This window comes from Anolis carolinensis, chromosome 2 (assembly GCF_035594765.1).
Source record: "Anolis carolinensis isolate JA03-04 chromosome 2, rAnoCar3.1.pri, whole genome shotgun sequence".
Taxonomy (NCBI): domain Eukaryota; kingdom Metazoa; phylum Chordata; class Lepidosauria; order Squamata; family Dactyloidae; genus Anolis; species Anolis carolinensis.
In genome coordinates this window covers 8596840-8616205 of record NC_085842.1, presented here as the reverse complement: position 1 = coordinate 8616205, position 19366 = coordinate 8596840, and the positions used below count along the sequence as shown (strand labels likewise).

At 45.0% G+C, this 19366-nt stretch overlaps 2 protein-coding genes across 2 annotated transcripts in view; one reads left to right on the top strand and one right to left on the bottom strand.

The window, feature by feature from the left end:
• LOC100562976 (zinc finger protein 658B) overlaps positions 1-19366 on the top strand; it is a 488523-nt gene that overhangs the window by 367319 nt on the left and 101838 nt on the right. The window lies entirely within an intron of this gene.
• Positions 1-19366, bottom strand: part of LOC100563175 (zinc finger protein 208) — a 97805-nt gene that overhangs the window by 29433 nt on the left and 49006 nt on the right. The window contains 1 exon segment of the mRNA XM_062974314.1: positions 16428-17665. Within this exon segment, the coding sequence (XP_062830384.1) occupies positions 16428-17665 (1238 nt within the window).

Genomic DNA, 19366 nt, shown 5'->3' with positions numbered 1-19366 from the left:
AAATGCTTACTCTGTGTTAGAATATTTCTTCCCTGTCATTTTAGTTAAACTTGGGCAAATGCCCAGAGAAAGATCATGGAAATTCCGGCGGACAGCCACAGTCAACAAAAGCCGTTATGAACTAGTTGAGTTTTAAAAATGTATAATATGAAAATGATGTGATTTTAAATAAGTGATGTAAATACAGTAGAGTCTCACTTATCCAACATAAAAGGGCCAGCAGAACGTTGGATAAACAAAAATGTTGGATAATAAGGAGGGATTAAGGAAAAGCCTATTAAACGTCAAATTACATTATTATTTTACAAATTAAGTACCAAAGCATCATGTTTTACAACAATTCTGCCACTTGTTTGAGAGCTTGGCTGCACTTGTGTTGCTGTTGGATGTGTTGGTCCTCTGCGCATTGCTGCCCAGAGAAACAGCTGTGGATCCCGGCTAGAGGCAGACTGCGCTGGATAATACAGAACGTTGGATAAGCGAAGGTTTTAATCTAGTGTTCATGTGGCCCACCCTTGGTTTTATTTTTCTTTTGATCTTGTTTAATGTCGTGTATATTTTCTTTTATTGTGTTGTTTAATGTGCTATGATTTGTTGTTCTATTATATTTTGTTATATTGTATTGTTCTGGGCATGGCCCCACGTAAGCCGCCCCGAGTCCCCGTTGGGGAGATGGTGGCGGGGTATAAATAAAGTTTATTATTATTATTATTAAGGTTGGATAAGCAACTTATCCAACATAAACGTGCCGGCAGAATCATAGAATCATAGAATAGTAGAGTTGGAAGAGACCTCCTGGGCCATCCAGTCCAACCCCCTGCCGAGAAGCAGGAAATCGCATTCAAAGCACCCCCGACAGATGGCCACCCAGCCTCTGCTTCAAAGCCTCCAAAGAAGGAGCCTCCACCACGGCCCCGGGGAGAGAGTTCCACTGGTGAACAGCCCTTCTCACAGTGAGGAAGTTCTTCCTGATGTTCAGGTGGAATCTCCTTCCCTGTAGTTTGAAGCCATTGTTCCGTGTAAGCCATTGTTCCGTGTTGGATAAGCGAATATGTTGGATAATAAGGAGGCATTAAGGAAAAGCCGATTAAACATCAAATTAGGTTATGATTTTACAAATGAAGCACCAAAACATCATGTTAGACAACAAATTTGGCAGAAAAAGTAGTTCAATACGCAGTAATGCTATGTTGTAATTACTGTATTTATGAATTTAGCACCAAAATATCACGATATATTGAAAACATTGACTACAAAAATGCGTTGGATAATCCAGAACGTTGGATAAGCGAAGGTTGGATAACCAAGACTCTACTGTATATATGAATTTTTTTGGGGGGGGGGGGAGTTCTGACTGTTTTGAATATCCGTCATTTGTGATACGTTAAAACGAGAGTGACTTTACCTAATCACTAACTACTAGTAAGGAAACCTGTTGACCCTGTGTGTGTGCGTGAATGAGGTGTATGCGTTGAATTCAGAGTGCGGGGCCGGGCTGTGGCGCAGCTGGCTAGTAACCAGCTGCTATAAATCACTACTGACCGAGAGGTCATGAGTTCGAAGCCCGGTTCGGGTTAAGCCTCCGACCATGAATAGCCCCGGCTTGCTGTTGACCTATGCAGCCCCGAAAGACAGTTGCACCTGTCAATTAGGGAAATTTAGGGATGCTTTATGCGGGAGGCTAATTTAACTATTTTACAACACCATAAAACTGCCAGCAAAACACGAGGAAAGGAATGAGGAAGTACAGCCACTACTGGACGGTGAAGCAACAGCTCCCCCTGTGGCCGGAATCGTGAAGCGGGAAAAATGTTAAAAATGCCTCTGAGTCTGTCTAATGTATGTTGTTTGTCTGTTGGCATTGAATGTTTGCCATTTATGTGTTCATTGTAATCCGCCCTGAGTCCCCTTCGGGGTGAGAAAGAAGGGCGGAATAGAAATACTGCAAATAAATAAATAATTAATAAATATTTTTGCAAACCAAGAAAGAATGAAAAAAGCCAGGGTGTCCTAACTGTTTAAAAAGGCAATTCAAAAACTGTTGGATATAGACTTGAAAAAAAAAATCATTGCAGGCTAAAACAAAGCACTCGTGTCCGACAAAGCAGTGAGAGAACATGTTGCAGAGAGAGAGAGATTGCTGGGCATTTGCCCAGATCGCTGAACACTTTGTACTCGGGAAAAAAAAAATGGTTGGACCATCGCATTTTAAAAATGGCCCGTGCTGGAGTTTGGGGGTCTTCCTGAACTCGGCATTGAATCTGCCTTCGTACAATTAAAACATGTACCGTTGTATTCAGTGGTCAGGATGAATCAGAGAAGGCAGCTCGTGTGGCTGATCAGAAGATGGGAAGCACAGAAAGCGACTGAATGCTTCTGGGATTTGACAACAATATCTGCTCGGCTGCTCAGGGCATTTCCTAAAAATTTGGAGTATTGCTTTGGGTTGTCATTTTAAAAAATCTGGCTTTTTTTGGGGGGGGGGGGGAAGCTTTGCATGTCAGCCTTGGTAGTCAGAGGGCGGTCAGCATCCAGTACTGAAAATTGCCTTGGTTTTCGTAGGCACGATTGGACAACAGGTTGATGCATATTTGTCGTGCCATTGAGGTCACCATCCAAAGTAGCTCTAAAGAAAAGAAACAGCTGTGGTTTTTAACTTTTTAACTTAGAATTTGTTTACACGATCTTTAACTGAGGATTTTAAATTTTTTTAAAAGAAAATGAGAATACAATGGTAGAACTGTATTGTCAGGTGAAAGTTTGCCTGCACTGGGTGCTAAATTCTTTGCAGGTTGAGGTATTTTTATCGGTGGACGTCGCTGATAAAGATTTAGTTCAAAGGCGCATGCGCATGCCTCTCACGGGCCTGGCTCTTCCCGGTTTGGGATTCTGGAGACTCGGCCTGGGCCCGCCCTTCCCTCCCTCCCTCCCTGGCTCTGGCCCCACATCGCCTGCCTTGAACTGGGGGATAGGAGAGGATCCGGGACCAGATCCTGGGAGGCAGGGCATGGGGCCTGGCCCCAGAGGCTCAGGAGGAAAGCTCTGAAATACTACTATTAGATACTGCTATTCCTAGTGAAGGTCACAAGTTCTGCCAAGTTTCAGCCTCCAAAAAATCCCTTTGAAATGAAGCTGGGGAAGTTCAGGTAGAAACTTTATCCTTTGCCCCGGAAACTGATTGGCAGCCAGCAGAGTGACCTTAGGATAGGTGTGCTAGGCTCACTCCTGGATGTGCCAAGGAAGCTGTCCTGACCCTAAACCAGTGCCTGTCACCAGTAATGGATTGGAGGAGTGCAAATTGATACTCCATCCAGACAAGACAGAGGTGCTCCTTGTCGGTCGGAAGGAGGATCAAGAAATAGGGAATCCGGCCCGTGCTGGGTGGGGTCACGTTCCCCCCGAAGACACAGGTTCACAGTTGGGGGTCCTCCTGGATTTGGGGCTGAACCTGGAGGCCCAGGTGTTGGCAGGGGCCAGGAGGGCATTCTTTGCACAATTAAAACTTGTGTCCCAACTGCACCTGTTCCTTGAGAAGCCAGATCTGGCCACAGAAAATAAGTCAAACTCAACGGGCAGGAAGCGTCAGGCTTCTAGATTACATGTAGTAGTTATTTGTTGAGAATGTGTTCAGTAGCCTAGGCTTGTTTATGGTAAGATGATGGTCTTAGACAGAGGTGGGAGAGCTGTTGTGGTCTACCCTGTTTCCCCGAAAATAAGACATCCCCAACAAATAAGACCTAGCAGAGGTTTTGCTGAATTACTAAATATAAGGCCTCCCCCGAAAGTAAGACCTAGCAAAGTTTTTGTTTGGAAGCATGCTCGGTGCCCGCCAAACAAAACACCAGAGTATGCAGGATTGGTAAATGTACATACCAGTTGTACATGGAAATAATGGTAATAACAAGAAATTCTTGACAGGAGTCACAGTTTGTCTGGTTTGGTTATGTTGGTTTGTGATGAAAACTACTATACAGTATATAATAAATGTTCATGTTTTTGTTCAACAATAACTGTGAATTCTTCTTCATGGAAAAATAAGACATCCCCTGAAAATAAGACCTAAAGCATCTTTGGGAGCAAAAATTAATATAAGACACTGTCTTATTTTCGGGGAAACACGGTAGTTTGACAGATCATGAAAAACCTTGTCTCCCCTTCTCCTCTCGGGAACGTTGGGGGGCTGGCTCTGCCCTTTCCCTCCCGAGGGACCCTTCCTCTTCCCTCCAAAGAGACTCCCCCTTGTCCTGCTTCTGTGGGAGGCTACAGGGCTCGGCCTTTCCCACCCTCAGGACAGCCTTGGAATCCTTGGCCTTTATTGCGCCAAATTGCTATGCGTGTGTGTGTAAAGAAGTCCTTGTAAAGTTGCTTGCAAAAGATCTCTGCAAAAAGGGAGCTGAGCTTTGCAGAGGCAAGCCACGCCTCAAACAATGTATCGGTTTGCTGGCAAATGGCTGGGTTTGTCAGTTGGGAATCTGAGCTTGCAGGGAGAGCACAGGAAAAGACCCGCTCTCTAGCTATGGTCAAGTAGCAGTTTAAATATGCTATGCTGTATATATTGAATGCTGATTGATTAGTTATTGATCCTATGCAACTACAAGGACATTGTACGATTGCTGAACTGTTTACTTAACTTCAACTCAACAAGTAAAGTTCTTTTGTTCTTTCAATTCCTCCGCCTGGTCTGAGTCTTTTGCACATGGTGTTAACTGGACGCTGCTGGTTCCGCTATACACACTCGCTAACACCCTTCTCATTGGCTTCCGATTCCCCCCACACTCAAAGGCATTTCCCCTTCTTCCGGGGTCTGTGTGCCACATTTGATGCAGATCCATCATTAATGGAGTTTGCAGTGGTCTTTTGATATTGGTGTATGTACTTCAAGTCTCATCACCGGGCCTAATTGGGCCTGTGTGCCAAGTTTGGTCCAGATCCCCCATTGATGGGGTCTCTGGATATGGATGTAGGTATTGCAATTCCCGCCATCCAAGTTCCTTTCCCCCCGAACACCACCAGGACTTAAAGTTGGTCAAGTTTGGTCCCGATCTGTTGTTTTAGGGAGTGACAATGCTCTCTGGAAGAAGGGACCACCTTGAAAAAGGCATACAATCATAGATACATACAAACATGCACTCACTTTGATTGTATACTAGCTTATGCCCGGGTTAGGTAATTTGTAGTGCTGGGGTTGTTGTATGTTTTCCGGGCTGTATGGCTGTGTTCCAGAAGTATTCTCTCCTGACGTTTCGCCCACATCTATGGCAGGCAGGTAATTTGTAGTGCTATTTATTTATTTATTTATTTATTTACGTCATTTATATTCCGTCCTTCTTTCTCACCCCGAAGGGGACTCAGGGCGGATCCCATTACACATATTAGGCAAACGTTCAATGCCTTCTTAACACAGGACAAAGACAAACAAACATAGCTCCGAGCGGGCCTCGAACTTATGACCTCCTGGTCAGTGACTCATTGCTCTCCTGTCTGCGCCACAGCCCCGATGAGTCTTTTTTGTTTTTACGAATCCCCTTGGCTCCGCCCTTTCCTGGGCCCACCCCACCCAGCATCTGCCCGGCCACCCTCCCTCCTGGCCCGGCTTTGCAAACTAATGACAAAGAAGTTAATTACTACCCCCTCCCCCCCCTTCCCCAGAAGGGCCTGATCTTGCTCTTGAAGCGATGTAAACGCCACCTGCCAATTTGAAGTATATCCTGTGAATCCGTGCCCTTTGCAAAGGCAGTAGATGCTGCGGCCCCAATTCTGAAGGAGTGGGTGCCGAATTCAACCCCTGAAATCCCTCACATCCCCAAAGCTTTTGAAGTTACGCTTCCTATGCTTCAGGTTATAAAACATTGCAAAACAGACAAACATCCTATAGAGGAGGCTTGAGAAAGTTGCTTTGGATGTGGGTGAGCTACAACTCCTGAAATTCAAGGTAAATTCCCTCCAAACCCCACTAGTCTTTTTTGTTGTGGTGATGGGTATCATAACCATCATCATAACCATCATCATCATCATCATCATCATCTTTCTTTATGACCCGCCCTATCTCCCCAAGGGGACTCAGGCAGTTTCCAGTCACAAAATGTGGCAAACATTCAATACCCGAATGAAAACAAACAAACCCAATCAAACCAATGAATACAATAACATCCATATCAGCTTAGAATAAGTAACCAAAAGTAAGTACATTAAAAAATATATAAAATAACTAGCTGTGCCCGGCCACGTACCCAAACGTACATAACATTTTTATATATATATAGACTAGCAAAGTCTGGTGGTATGGGCAATAAAGTATTGAGGAATTGGTGGTAGTTAAGGTAAAGGGTAAAGGTTTTCCCCTGACTCTGGGGGTTGGTGCTCATCTCCATTTCTAAGCCGAAGAGCCAGCGTTGTCCATAGACTCCTCCAAGGTCATGTGGCCAATGGCATGACTGCATGGAGCGCCGTTACCTTCCCGCCAGAGGAGTACCTATTGACCTGCATGTTTTTGAACTTTAGGGTTGGCAGAAGCTGGGGCTAACAGCGGGGGCTTACTCCGCTCCCCAATTCAAACCTGCGACCTTTCAGTCCAGAAGTTTAGCAGCTCGGCGCTTTAACATGCTGCACCATCAGGGGATATTATTTTCTAAAGCTTATGTATATACAATATTTCTGATTGTTTTTTTCTGTGTGCTGGAGGTAAGCATGAATGCTGCAATTAGGCAAAATGATTAGCACGTAATGGCCTTGCAGGTTTAAAGCCTGGCTGCTTCTTCCCTGGTTTTTTTTTTTTTGGGGAGGTGTTAGCTGGCCCTGATTGTTTCCTGTCTGGAATTCCCTTGTTTTCAGAGTGGTGTTTGTGATATTTTATGTGCTTCTACTGTCTGTGGCCCTGAGAAAACAGAGGATTTGCCAGACTTTGATGATGGGAATACTTTGTTGGGAGGTGTTAGCTGGCCCTGATTGTTTCCTGTGTGGAATTGCCCTGTTTTCAGAATGTTGTTCTTTCTTTAGTGTTCTGATTTTAGAGATTGTATTGTTCTGTTGTATTATACCACAGTAATTTATATATATTTTGATTTTAGTGTTTTTGAATACTTTGAGCCAGATTGTGTTCATTTTCACCATTAACAGCAACAGAATAACAACAACAACAACAACAATAATAGTAATGATAGTAATGATAGTAATGATAGTAATAATAATGACTTTGGTAATACACAGTGCTTCACTCCCTTCTCAGCTTCCTTTCTGGAAGAATCCTTTCTTGGGAGGTGTTAGCTGGCCCTGATTGTTTTTTTTGTGGAATTCCCAATTTCCCTGCTTTCAGAGTGTTGCTCTTTATTTACTGTCCTGGTTTTAGAGATTATATTCTTCTGTATTATTCTACCACAGTAATTATTTCATATTACAGTAGAATCTCACTTATCCAACATTCGCTTATTGAACGTTCTGGATTATCCAACGCAGTCTGCCTTTTAGTAGTCAATGTTTTTGTAGTCAGTTTTTTAAATTCATTGTGATATTTTGGTGTTAAATTTGTAAATACAGTAATTACCACATAGCATTACTGTGCATGGAACTACTTTTTCTGTCAAATTCGTTGTATAACATGATGTTTTGGTGCTTAATTTGTAAAATGATTACCTAATTTGATGTTTAATCGGCTTTTCCTGAATCCGTTCTTATTATCCAACATATTCACTTATCCAACGGTCTGCAAGCATTTAATGAATCAGCAATATATTGACATGGTCTGAACTTAGGTTTATGTGCAATGGTTCCTTGGAAAAGTGGTTTTAAGTAACTATATGTTTTAGCTGACTAATGTATTTTATGTATTTTATGTGTTGTATTTTATGAATAGTTGTTAATGGTTTTAAATGTGTTGCTGTTTGGCATTGAATTTTGCCGGTTGTTGTAAGCCGCCCTGAGTCCCCTCGGGTGAGAAGGGCGGGGTAGAAATGTTGTAAATAAAATAAATAAATAAATAAATAAATAAATAAGTATGTTGGATAAGTGAGACTGTACTGTATATTTGTAATCTTATATTATCTGCTTAGTACTGGATTATATGAGGCCCCTTCTACACAGCTGGATAAAATGCACACTGAAGTGGATTAAATGGCAGTGTGGAGTCAAGATAATCCAGTTCAAAGCAGATAATATAAGATTATAAATGGGTTATAGAGCTGTGTAGAAGGGCCTTGAGTCTACACTGCCATATAATCCAGATCAAATCAGATAATCTGTATTTTATAGGCAGTGTGGAAGAGGCCTAAGTGAGGCCTAACTCTGCCTGTCACCTGGACTGAGTGGGTTGCTAGGAGACCAAGTGGGCAGAGCTTAGCCTTCTAACTGGCAACAACTATTCCTCTCCTTCTAATTAGGACTTTTTCTTTTCTTTTTGTTGTATGAACGTAGAGGCATGGATGAGGGGTTGTGCTGCCAAGTTTAGTGTTTCTGGGATGTGTAGTTTTGTTGTTTTGTCCTAGGCCGAAATTTCATTACCCCTTTTTATATATATACAATTAGTCTAAAAGCAGAAAGAAATCTAATCAAGTACATTGACATGAGAATAAAATCTGACCCCTAAAGTGCGTTAAAATAGGAAATGGTTTCCAACCCCCAAGAGAGCCTGGCTGGGTTTCCAGATCCCACGAGGTTCCATATTAAGAAGTTTGAATCCTCCTCCTCCTCCTTTCCACAGGCTAAAGTGGGTTTCTTGAAGGAGAGGAGGGGGGGCCATTTGTGTTTCTTTGGGGAGGGGGTTCCAGAGGGGAGGGGCCACCCCAGAGAAGGTGCCCCCTCTCCTCCCCTCCAACTGGTCCGGATGGGGATGAGCTGGGATAGGCTGGCTGGCTGGTGAACATGGTTTTGAATTGGCGCCCAGGAGTCCAGTTCAACTTTCCTCTTGAGGTTTTGATTGTATTGGTCTCCCCCTTGCCTTTAGTTTATTTATTTTTTATTTTGATACCTTTCTTATTATTATTCATATAGACACACATTTCTAATTGTTTGTTACATACAATGCAAAAAATTTCCAGCTATTAATATTCCATAATCATTTCTCAGATAATATTTATTTATTTATTTATTTGCGACATTTATGTCCCGCCCGTCTCACCCCGAAGGGCACTCAGGGCGCTTACAAGTTATAGGTAGAACATACAATACATGACATTACTGGTACAGCGCAACATAAGCACCATACACCACCACACTGCACTGCACCACCACGCCGCAACACCACTAGCAATACCACATGCAACACACAATACACAGTTATAATAGTGTATTACTATCGCTATCACACTGTAACACACTACAATATCGCCATCAATGCCACATGTACATATAATATATCACACCACTAGCACAGCACAATATCAACATTATACTTACTTACTTACTTAGGCGATCCCTCGTAGCTCGAGGACAATTGTCTTCCATCCTTGGTGTCTTGGGGGTGGGTTCTTAGGTGGCTGAAGAGACCGATTCTTGACCCGCATCTTCTCCCTTCCGCAGTGAGGACATCGGTTTCCATGTGGAAGGCGGTCCCGGTCGGGGTTGGCTTGACGCTCCTTCCTCTTGGCACGTTTCTCCCTTAAGCCCTCCGTTCGTGCCTCTTCGAACTCCGCAGCACTGCTGGTCACAGCTGACTTCCAGTTAGAGCGCTCAAGGGCCAGGGCTTCCCAGTTCCCAGTGTCTATGCCACAGTTTTTAAGGTTGGCTTTGAGCCCATCTTTCAATCTCTTTTCCTGCCCACCAACATTCCGTTTCCCGTTCTTGAGTTCGGAGTAGAGGAGCTGCTTTGGGAGACGGTGATCTTTGGGCATTCGGACAATGTGGCATTCAGTCCAGCGGAGTTGATGGCGTAGGAGCATTGCTTCAGTGCTGGTGGTCTTTGCTTCTTCCAGCACGCTGACATTTGTCCGCCTGTCTTCCCAAGAGATTGGCAGGATTTTCCTGAGGCAACGCTGATGGAAACGCTCCAGGAGTTTGGTGTGACGTCTGTAGACCGTCCACGTTTCGTAGGCGTAGAGCAGGGTTGGGAGGGGAATGGCTTTCTAAACAAGCACCTTGGTCTCTCTACGGATGTCCCGGTCATCAAACACTCTCTGCTTCATACGGAAAAATGCTGCACTCGCAGAGCTCAGGCGGTGTTGTATTTCAGTGTCGTCTGTAGACCGTCCACGTTTCGCAGGCGTAGAGCAGGGTTGGGAGGGGAATGGCTTTGTAAACAAGCACCTTGGTCTCTCTACGGATGTCCTGATCATCAAACACTCTCTGCTTCATACGGAAAAATGCTGCACTCGCAGAGCTCAGGCGGTGCTGTATTTCAGTGTCGTCTGTAGACCGTCCACGTTTCGCAGGCGTAGAGCAGGGTTGGGAGGGGAATGGCTTTGTAAACAAGCACCTTGGTCTCTCTACGGACGTCCTGATCATCAAACACTCTCTGCTTCATACGGAAAAATGCTGCACTCGCAGAGCTCAGGCGGTGCTGTATTTCAGTGTCGTCTGTAGACCGTCCACGTTTCGCAGGCGTAGAGCAGGGTTGGGAGGGGAATGGCTTTGTAAACAAGCACCTTGGTCTCTCTACGGACGTCCCGGTCATCAAACACTCTCTGCTTCATACGGAAAAATGCTGCACTCGCAGAGCTCAGGCGGTGTTGTATTTCAGTGTCGTCTGTAGACCGTCCACGTTTCGCAGGCGTAGAGCAGGGTTGGGAGGGGAATGGCTTTGTAAACAAGCACCTTGGTCTCTCTACGGACGTCCCGGTCATCAAACACTCTCTGCTTCATACGGAAAAATGCTGCACTCGCAGAGCTCAGGCGGTGTTGTATTTCAGTGTCGATGTTGACTTTTGTGGAGAGGTGGCTGCCAAGGTAGCGGAAATGGTCAACGTTTTCTAGTGTTATACCGTTAAGCTGTATTCCTGGCTTTGCAGAGGGATGAGCTGGTGCCTGTTGGAAGAGCACTTTGGTTTTCTCTATGTTCAGTGAGAGGCCGAGCTTCTCGTCTGCTTCTGCGAAGGTGTTGAGAGTGGCTTGTAGGTCTTCTTCTGAGTGCGCCCAGACTACGTTGTCATCAGCATATTGGAGTTCTATAACAGATGTTGTGGTGACCTTGGATAGACAATATCACCACATGTACATATAATATATCACATCACTAGCACAGCACAGTATCAACATTATACAATATTATATTGTCATAATGACACAGAGTGGCAGTTATTTCTTGTTGGGAGGGGCTCCCAACTGATGACATAGGAGACAGATTGGCATGATGTCTTCCTGCCCCCCCCCCCCCGGTTCTTCACCCTGGCCCCGAAGTGGCAGTTATTCCCTGGAATATATTTTCTTGAAATGTGTAAGCATTTTTACCTGCTGATGACGCATGCCATGTATGTATTTTATTTTGTGTTATTGTAATTGCCTGGGCTTGGCCCCATGTTAGCCGCCCCAAGACCCTTCAGGGAGGTGGAGGCGGGGTACAACAATAAAGTTATTGTTATTATTATTTAAGGGGTCACAGTCCTCTATTTAAATAGTACATATAGAGGTATCATAGGCCCTGAATTAATATCCGTTTCCTCCTTGTCTACAGTCTTACAGGTTCCCCTACGTACATTTTTAGATTAATTTTACATTGAGATGCTGGATCATTGCTTGCCATTCATTAACAAAGTTCTCTAAAGTTTCTCCTCTTAAGAGTGCAGTTATTTTATCCATTTATCAGCAAATCTGTAATGTATTTTTCCTATTCTTCTAAGGGAGTACCTCTGAGGTTTTCCAATATCCAGCATATCCTTCTCAAGCTGCCACTGTCATGTCAAACAATTTTTTCCAAATTTCCTTTCTAGTTCTTCATCGGGCATGTTCAAAAGGTACATTTGTGGTGTCATTTTGAGATTTGTGTTTAACTCTTTTTGAGATATACATGAATCTGTTTCCAGTAGTCGTTTACTTTGTTGCATGACCACCACATGTGGTAAAATGTGCTTTTTTCTTTCCCACGATTCCAGCAGTTGTTGGTCCAATTGTACGTCTTCACTAATCTCTCTGGAGGGAAGATACCATCGCAGGTGCATTTTGGAGACACGTTCTTTTCGGTTTTGAGATGCCATGTACTTCATTCTTCTGTTCCACGTCTTTTCCCATTGGGCCATTTTTATCTCTTGGCCTAAGTTTTGACTGCTCACTGGAGGGAAGGAGATGAGAGGCAAAGATGAAGGACTTTGGCCACATCGTGAGAAGACAGGAAATCTTGGAGAAGACAATGATGCTGGGGGGAAAATGGAAGGAAAGAGGAAGAGGGGCTGACCAAGGGCAAGGCGGGTGGAGGGTATCCTAGAAGGGGCCGGCTCCACCTTGAAGGAGCTGCAGGTGACGATGACTGACAGGGAGCTCTGGCCTGAGATAGTCCATGAGTTTCACCAAGAGACTACGCTCTGGCACCACGAGATGCAGAGCCAACCTTTAAGAAATGGGGCCACAAAGTGGAGTCCACGACCTACGACTGCGGAGAAGAGCAAACCAAAGACCACCAGCTACAATGCAGCCTGAGCCCTGCCACATGCACAAGGGAGGACCTCATGACGGTGATGCCAGAGGCACTCCAAGCGTCTTGTCAAAGGACATTTAGTATCATACTCGGTTGGCTTCTGATACAATGAATAAAATAACTTTGATATGGAATAGTTTTAGCATCTTCACTCCTCAGACACCTCCTGGTCTCATGGCCGGCTTCCAGAGATGCAGATGAGTCGAGTTGAGAGGCTCTGCCCCTGGGGAAGATCCTGAAAGGGAAGGAGGGCGGAAATACCTTAAAGCAGTGGTTCCCAACTTTTTGTGACCAGGGACCACTCTGATTGAAGGAAGGAAAGGGAGGGGAAGGGAGGAAGGAAGGAAGGAAGAAGGAAGGAAGAACCCACGGAGTGCATTGGCTTCGGCACTTGAGAGGGAACTATCCCCATTAAGCAGTGAAGTTGATGCAGACCTTATGCCACCTGGGAGGCCTCCGACCTCTACTCAAGTGCCCTCAGATAAAGAAGTGACGGTGCAATGGAAGGTCCCTATGATGGATGTGTTGAAGTGGGAATGATTGTATATAGAGTTGTTTAAATGTAATTGAGTCATGGTGGTGCAATGTGTGCTGAATTGCATCATACAATGTGTGCTGCCTACTATGCAAGTGTGTAAAGGGTTACGCTTGGATTGCATCAGACAGCAGAGGATGAGATAAATAGCCTCTATTTCCTATCTCTCCCCCTTCCCGTGTGTGCCTGCGTGAGAGCTGTGTATTGTCTTGTGGATTTCCGTTTGTAAGTAAACTTTTGATAGATAACCGAAGACTGCAGCGTTGTTATTTACCCAGAGCTTCCTCGCCAGTGACTTCTGCTGTGTGTCCCTAGCAAAGCCACTCTAACAGGATGGAGTAGGAGCTGTGGGGGAGGCTCCTTCAGAGACTACAAGGTTGGAGAAAAAGGTTGACATGATGGAGTGGATGCTCTAAACCTTTTCTTTCCAACTTGATGAGATGCGGTGGGAGGTAACAGCATCTTGGATGGGAGCTGCCAAGCAGAGATCAAAGATGATCTCATTCCCAGGGAGGAGCAGCGTCTCGGCCGTTGGGTCGAGTGACGTTTGCAGACGCCGGGGAGGACACCAAACAGCAAGGCGCTTCGGTCTTCCCAACAGGGCTATCTGGGAGAAGCCAGCTGCCGGCAGCCCATGGCAGGGGAGAAGTTCGGGTAAAATTTAATGGAGACCCGAAACAACTGTCCTACTTCATAACAAATCTAAGGCATTATATGGAGGACTATGGGGATATTTTCCCTTCCAAGGGGGCCAGGATCCATACCGTTGGGGCAAATTTGAAAGATGCTGCCGTAGATTGCTTGATTCAGATGTACAACACCCGAGTGCCTGAACTATGAAGATTGGATTATTTCCTGTGAGCTTTGAGAGAGAGGTTCCAGGACCCCTTAGCTGAAGATAAAGCCAAAGGACAATAAAAGAAGATTTACCAGAGAAATAAGACAGTGTCTGAATATGCTTTAGAATTCAAAGCAATTGCTGGGAAGGTGTGAGATTGGTCGGAGACCACCAAGCTGGAATATTTCTGGGCAGATTTGCTGGAATGAGCCCTGCACCACTATAACCTAGATACCTTAGACAAATGGATTATACTAGTCGGGAGAGTAGAATACGACAAGGAGCAGATGCCATGTCAATTCTGTCGATGTGTGAGAGGTCAATTGAGACATAATCACCTTCTTCGCCTCAACTGCTCTCCTTCCGAAGACATGGCGTTCAGTCCAGTCCCACGGAAAAATAAGCTGTCAGTCAATCTTGGCGGTTCAAAGCCTTTATTGACATTATCTACAGCTATGTACATAAAGAGAAGCTAACACACACATCTCATCCACAAGCAGAGCATAATGGCGACTGACAAAGCACACTATCAGTAAAGTTGTCTCCTCCCACATTCCAATCTAGATATTTATTTCCTGATATACAGAGGAAGCCGAAATATGTCACTGTAGACAGTAAATCTACTTCTATGCACTTAACCATTCCTCTGCTGGAATGCTTGCAGGAACATTTCTCTACCTTTAACAATGAGTTAACATTTCACTACCTTTAACAATGAGTTAACATTTCACTACCTTTAACAATGAGTTAACATTTCATTACATTAACCATTATGCTGACAGATCCAGGGAAAGCAACCAAGCCCGACACCCGGCAACAGCCCATTCTGGAGGAATATGCCGTTCCTCTCACCGGGGCAGATGGTCCAGCAGAGAGAGGAAGGGGAGACGGGGAGCGTGCTTCATGTGTGGCCACCAGGAACACCGAGCAGCTGATTGCCCAAAAGGAGTGAGCAGCAGAAAGGAGACAAGCCTCCTCCTCCTCAGAAAGCACCTTTCTCCAAAAGTGATGAAGGGGAAAGCATCCACAGCAACCGAGACGGCGCTGGCCCCCGGCCAACTCCCTGCCGAGAGGTAGAGTTGGAGGGGGAAAGAGAAGCTGTGTGGCTGCCGGGAAACAACCCGGTGGCAGATCAGACCCCCAGGGTGGAAAGACATTGGTGAGTCTCAATTGTGACATTGTGAGAGTTAGAGTGGAGCTGCTAACCCTTGAGTAGAAGCAAGTGCTATGTTAGACTGTGGAAGTACCAGGTGCCTGATCACTCCAACACCAGCAAATCAGTTGGGAGTAAAGCCCCAACTTTAAAAACGCCTGTTGCTTTTTCACAATTAGATGGGTCCACAGCTAATGGAGCCCCAGTAAGAGAGAAGACACATTTTCTAGAGTAGGGTCCCACAAGGAGTCATTACAATTTGCGATATCTTCCATGGCCCCTCAGCCAGTCATATTGGGAGTCCCCTGGTTGAGATGGCAAAACCTCCAGATAAATGGCAAAGATGGGACGTTTACCTCCCATGATGGGAGCTGCAGTTTCAAGAAGGCCCCACAGCCAACACGCACAGTGGAAGAAGAGGGGGTGGCAGCCACAACCTCACAGGATGTCCCATCAGAATGCAAACCTAGTGTCTATCACGATTTTGCGGAGGTGTTCAGTGAAAAAGAAAGTGACTAGTTGCCACCGCATAGAAATGCCTGTGCCACTGAAATTAAATCCAATGCTAAACTGCCAAACCCCAAGCTATATGCCATGCCAGAACCTGAAAAACGAGCCCTGAGGGAATTTATTGACAAGAATCTAGCCAGAGGTTTTATTGAGCCAGCAAAGTTGCTGATGGCCGCCCGTTTTGTTCCATCCAAAGGCAAATGGTCCTCTGAGACTGCGTTGACTATTGGGGTATGAACACAATTTGCTCCTCCAACAAATATCCCCTCCCATTAATATCTGACATCAACTGGGGAAGCGTTTTTTAGAATAAGGGTCCGGCCAGATCGGTGGAAGACAGCTTCCAATTGTCATCTAGGAACATACATTCTCCATGTCATGCCATTTGTGTTGTCGAAAGCTTCCATTGCCAGGATCACAGGGTTGTTGCATGTTTTCCGGGCTGTATGGCCATGTTCCAAAAGTATTCTCTCCTGACGATTTGCCCACATCTAGGGCAAGCCACCTCACAACCTCTGAGGATGCCTGCCATAGATGTGGGTGAAACGTCAGGAGAGAATACTTCTGGAACATGGCCATACAGCCTGGAAAACATGTAAACAACCCTCATGCCATTCGGTTTAAAAGGCTTGCCAAGGGTTTTCATGCAATTTATCAATGAGATCTTCCATGAGTGGCTATATAAAGGTGTGATTGTTTACCTGAATGACATCTTGATTTATTCGAAAGATCTGGCTGAACATATAAAAATGACCCGGAGGGTCCTGTAGATACTACGGGAGAATCAGCTATATGCAAAACTTTCAAAGTGTGAATTTCATAAGACTGAGTTACATTATTTGGGTTTCTGCATGTCCCCTGGGGACCTAGGCATGGACTCAGAAAAAGTATCCTCTCCTGTGTGGAGTCTTTTGTGGCTCACCAAGTTTGAACTGGAAGCAAAACATTTCCCACACTCCTGGCATTTGTATAGCTTCTCTCCTGTGTGAAGTCGTTTGTGCCTCACCAAGGCTGAACTCTCAGCAAAACATTTCCCACACTCCTGGCATTTGTATGGCTTCTCTCCTGTATGGTGTCTTTTGTGCTTCAACAAGTCTGAACTGTAAGCAAAACATTTCCCACACTGCTGGCATTGGTATGGCTTCTCCCCAGTGTGGAGTCTTTTGTGCCTCACCAAGGCTGAACTGGAAGCAAAACATTTCCCACACTGCTGGCATTGGTATGGTTTCTCTCCTGTGTGGAGTGTTTTGTGGCTCACCAAAGCTGAACAGGAAACAAAACATTTTCCACACTCCTGGCATTGGTATGGCTTCTCTCCTGTGTGGTGCCTTTTGTGGCTCACCAAGGCTGAACGGGAAGCAAAACATTTCCCACACTCCTGGCATTTGTGTGGTTTCTCTCCTGTGTGGATTCTTTTGTGGCTCACCAAGGCTGAACTGGAAGCAAAACATTTCCAACACTCCTGACATTGGTATGGTTTCTCTCCTGTGTGCTGTCTTTGGTGTTTCAGCAAGTCTGACCTGGAAGCAAAACATTTCCCACACTCCTGGCATTGGTATGGTTTCTCTCCTGTGTGGAGTCTTTTGTGCCTTACCAAGGCTGAATTGGAAGCAAAACGTTTTCCACACTCCTGGCATAGATATGGCTTCTCTCCTGTGTGGAGTCTTTCGTGGCTCACCAAGCCTGAACTGGAAGCAAAACGTTTTCCACACTCCTGGCATAGATATGGCTTCTCTCCTGTGTGGAGTCTCTTGTGCCTCACCAATTGTGAACTGTAAGCAAAACACTTCCCACACTCTTGGCATCTGTATGGTTCCTGTCCTGTGTGAATTTTCTCGTGTTTCACCACACATTTTGCAGATACTTTCCCTTTAAGATGGCATTTCCCAGCATCGAGTGTCTTATGAAGTGCCACATTTTGGGTAAAACATTGCCCACATACATTGCATTTGTCAGGCCTTTCTCTGGAAAAATCTCCATCTTCTCTGTGGGCTTTCTGGTCTCGAAGAAGGATCCTGTTGTATCCCAAATGCTTCCTGCATTCGGTGCATACATGGTTCTTCTCCCCGTTATTTACTGTGAAGAAGAAAAACAGAAACCATCATTCCTCAGTGTGAGTGATGAGGACTCAAAGGAAGTGGAATAAGAAGTGGATTGAAATGATCCTTAAAACAACACAGACATGGAGGAAAGGAAGATATGCCTGTTGTCCTTTCCCCTCCCATTGTTCAGTAAAGATGTTCTCTTTTCCCATGATCCCTTAAGGTTGGATTTTTCCGCTTCAACGTAGAAAATCCCATACCTAATTTCAGAGTACAGTAGAGTCTCGCTTATCCAACATAAACTGGCTGGCAGAACGTTGGATAAGCAAAAATGTTGGATAATAACAAGGGATTAAGGAAAAGCCTATTAAATGTCAAATTACGTTATGATTTTACAAATTAAGCACCAAAACATCATGTTTTACTACAATCAATAGAAAAACAGTACAATACACAGTAATATTATGGATTAATTGCATTTAATTAATAGGGGCCGGGCTGTGGCGCAGCTGGCTAGTAACCAGCTGCTATAAATCACTACTGACCGAGAGGTCATGAGTTCGAAGCCTGGGTCGGGTTAAGCCTCCGACCATAAAAAAAAAAAAAAGCCCCGGCTTGCTGTTGACCAAGCAGCCCCGAAAGACAGTTGCATCTGTCAAGTAGGGAAAATTAGGGACGCTTTATGCGGGAGGCTAATTTAACTAATCTACAACACCATAAAACTGCTCACGAGGAAAAGAAGAGGAAGAACAGCCACCAATGGACGGTGAAGCAACAGCTCCCCCTGTGGCCGGAAATCGTGAAGCTGGAAAGATGTTAAAAAAAATGCCTCTGTGTCTGTCTAAAACTGAATGTTGTTTGTCTGTTGGCATTGAATGTTTGCCATATATGTGTTCATTGTAATCCGCCCTGAGTCCCCTTCGGGGTGAGAAAGAAGGGCGGAATATAAATACTGTAAATAAATAAATAAATAAATTTATGAATTTAGAACCAAAACATCGCAATGTATTAGAATCATAGAATCATAGAATCATAGAATAGTAGAGTTGGAAGAGACCACATGGGCCATCTAGTCCAACCCCCTGCTAAGAAGCAGGAAATCGCATTCAAAGCACCCCCGACAGATGGCCATCCAGCCTCTGCTTCAAAGCCTCCAAGGAAGGAGCCTCCACCACGGCCCCGGGGAGAGAGTTCCACTGTCGAACAGCCCTCACAGTGAGGAAGTTCTTCCTGATGTTCAGGTGGAATCTCCTTTCCTGTAGTTTAAAGCCATTGTTCCGTGTCCTAGTCTGCAGGGCAGCAGAAAACAAGCTTGCTCCCTCTTCCTTATGACTTCCCTTCACATATTTGTACATGGCTATCATGTCTCCTCTCAGCCTTCTCTTCTGCAGGCTAAACATGCCCAGCTCTTTAAGCCGCTCCTCATAGGGCTTGTTCTCCAGACCCTTAATCATTTTAGTTGCCCTCCTCTGGACGCTTTCCAGCTTGTCAACATCTCCCTTCAACTGTGGTGCCCAAAATTGGACACAGTATTCCAGGTGTGGTCTGACCAAGGCAGAATAGAGGGGGAGCATAACTTCCCTGGATCTAGACGCTATTCCCCTATTGATGAGGCCAGAATCCCGTTGGCTTTTTTAGCAGCCGCATCACATTGTTGGCTCATGTTTAACTTGTTGTCCACGAGGACTCCAAGGTCTTTTTCGCACATACTGCTGTCAAGCCAGGCATCCCCCAT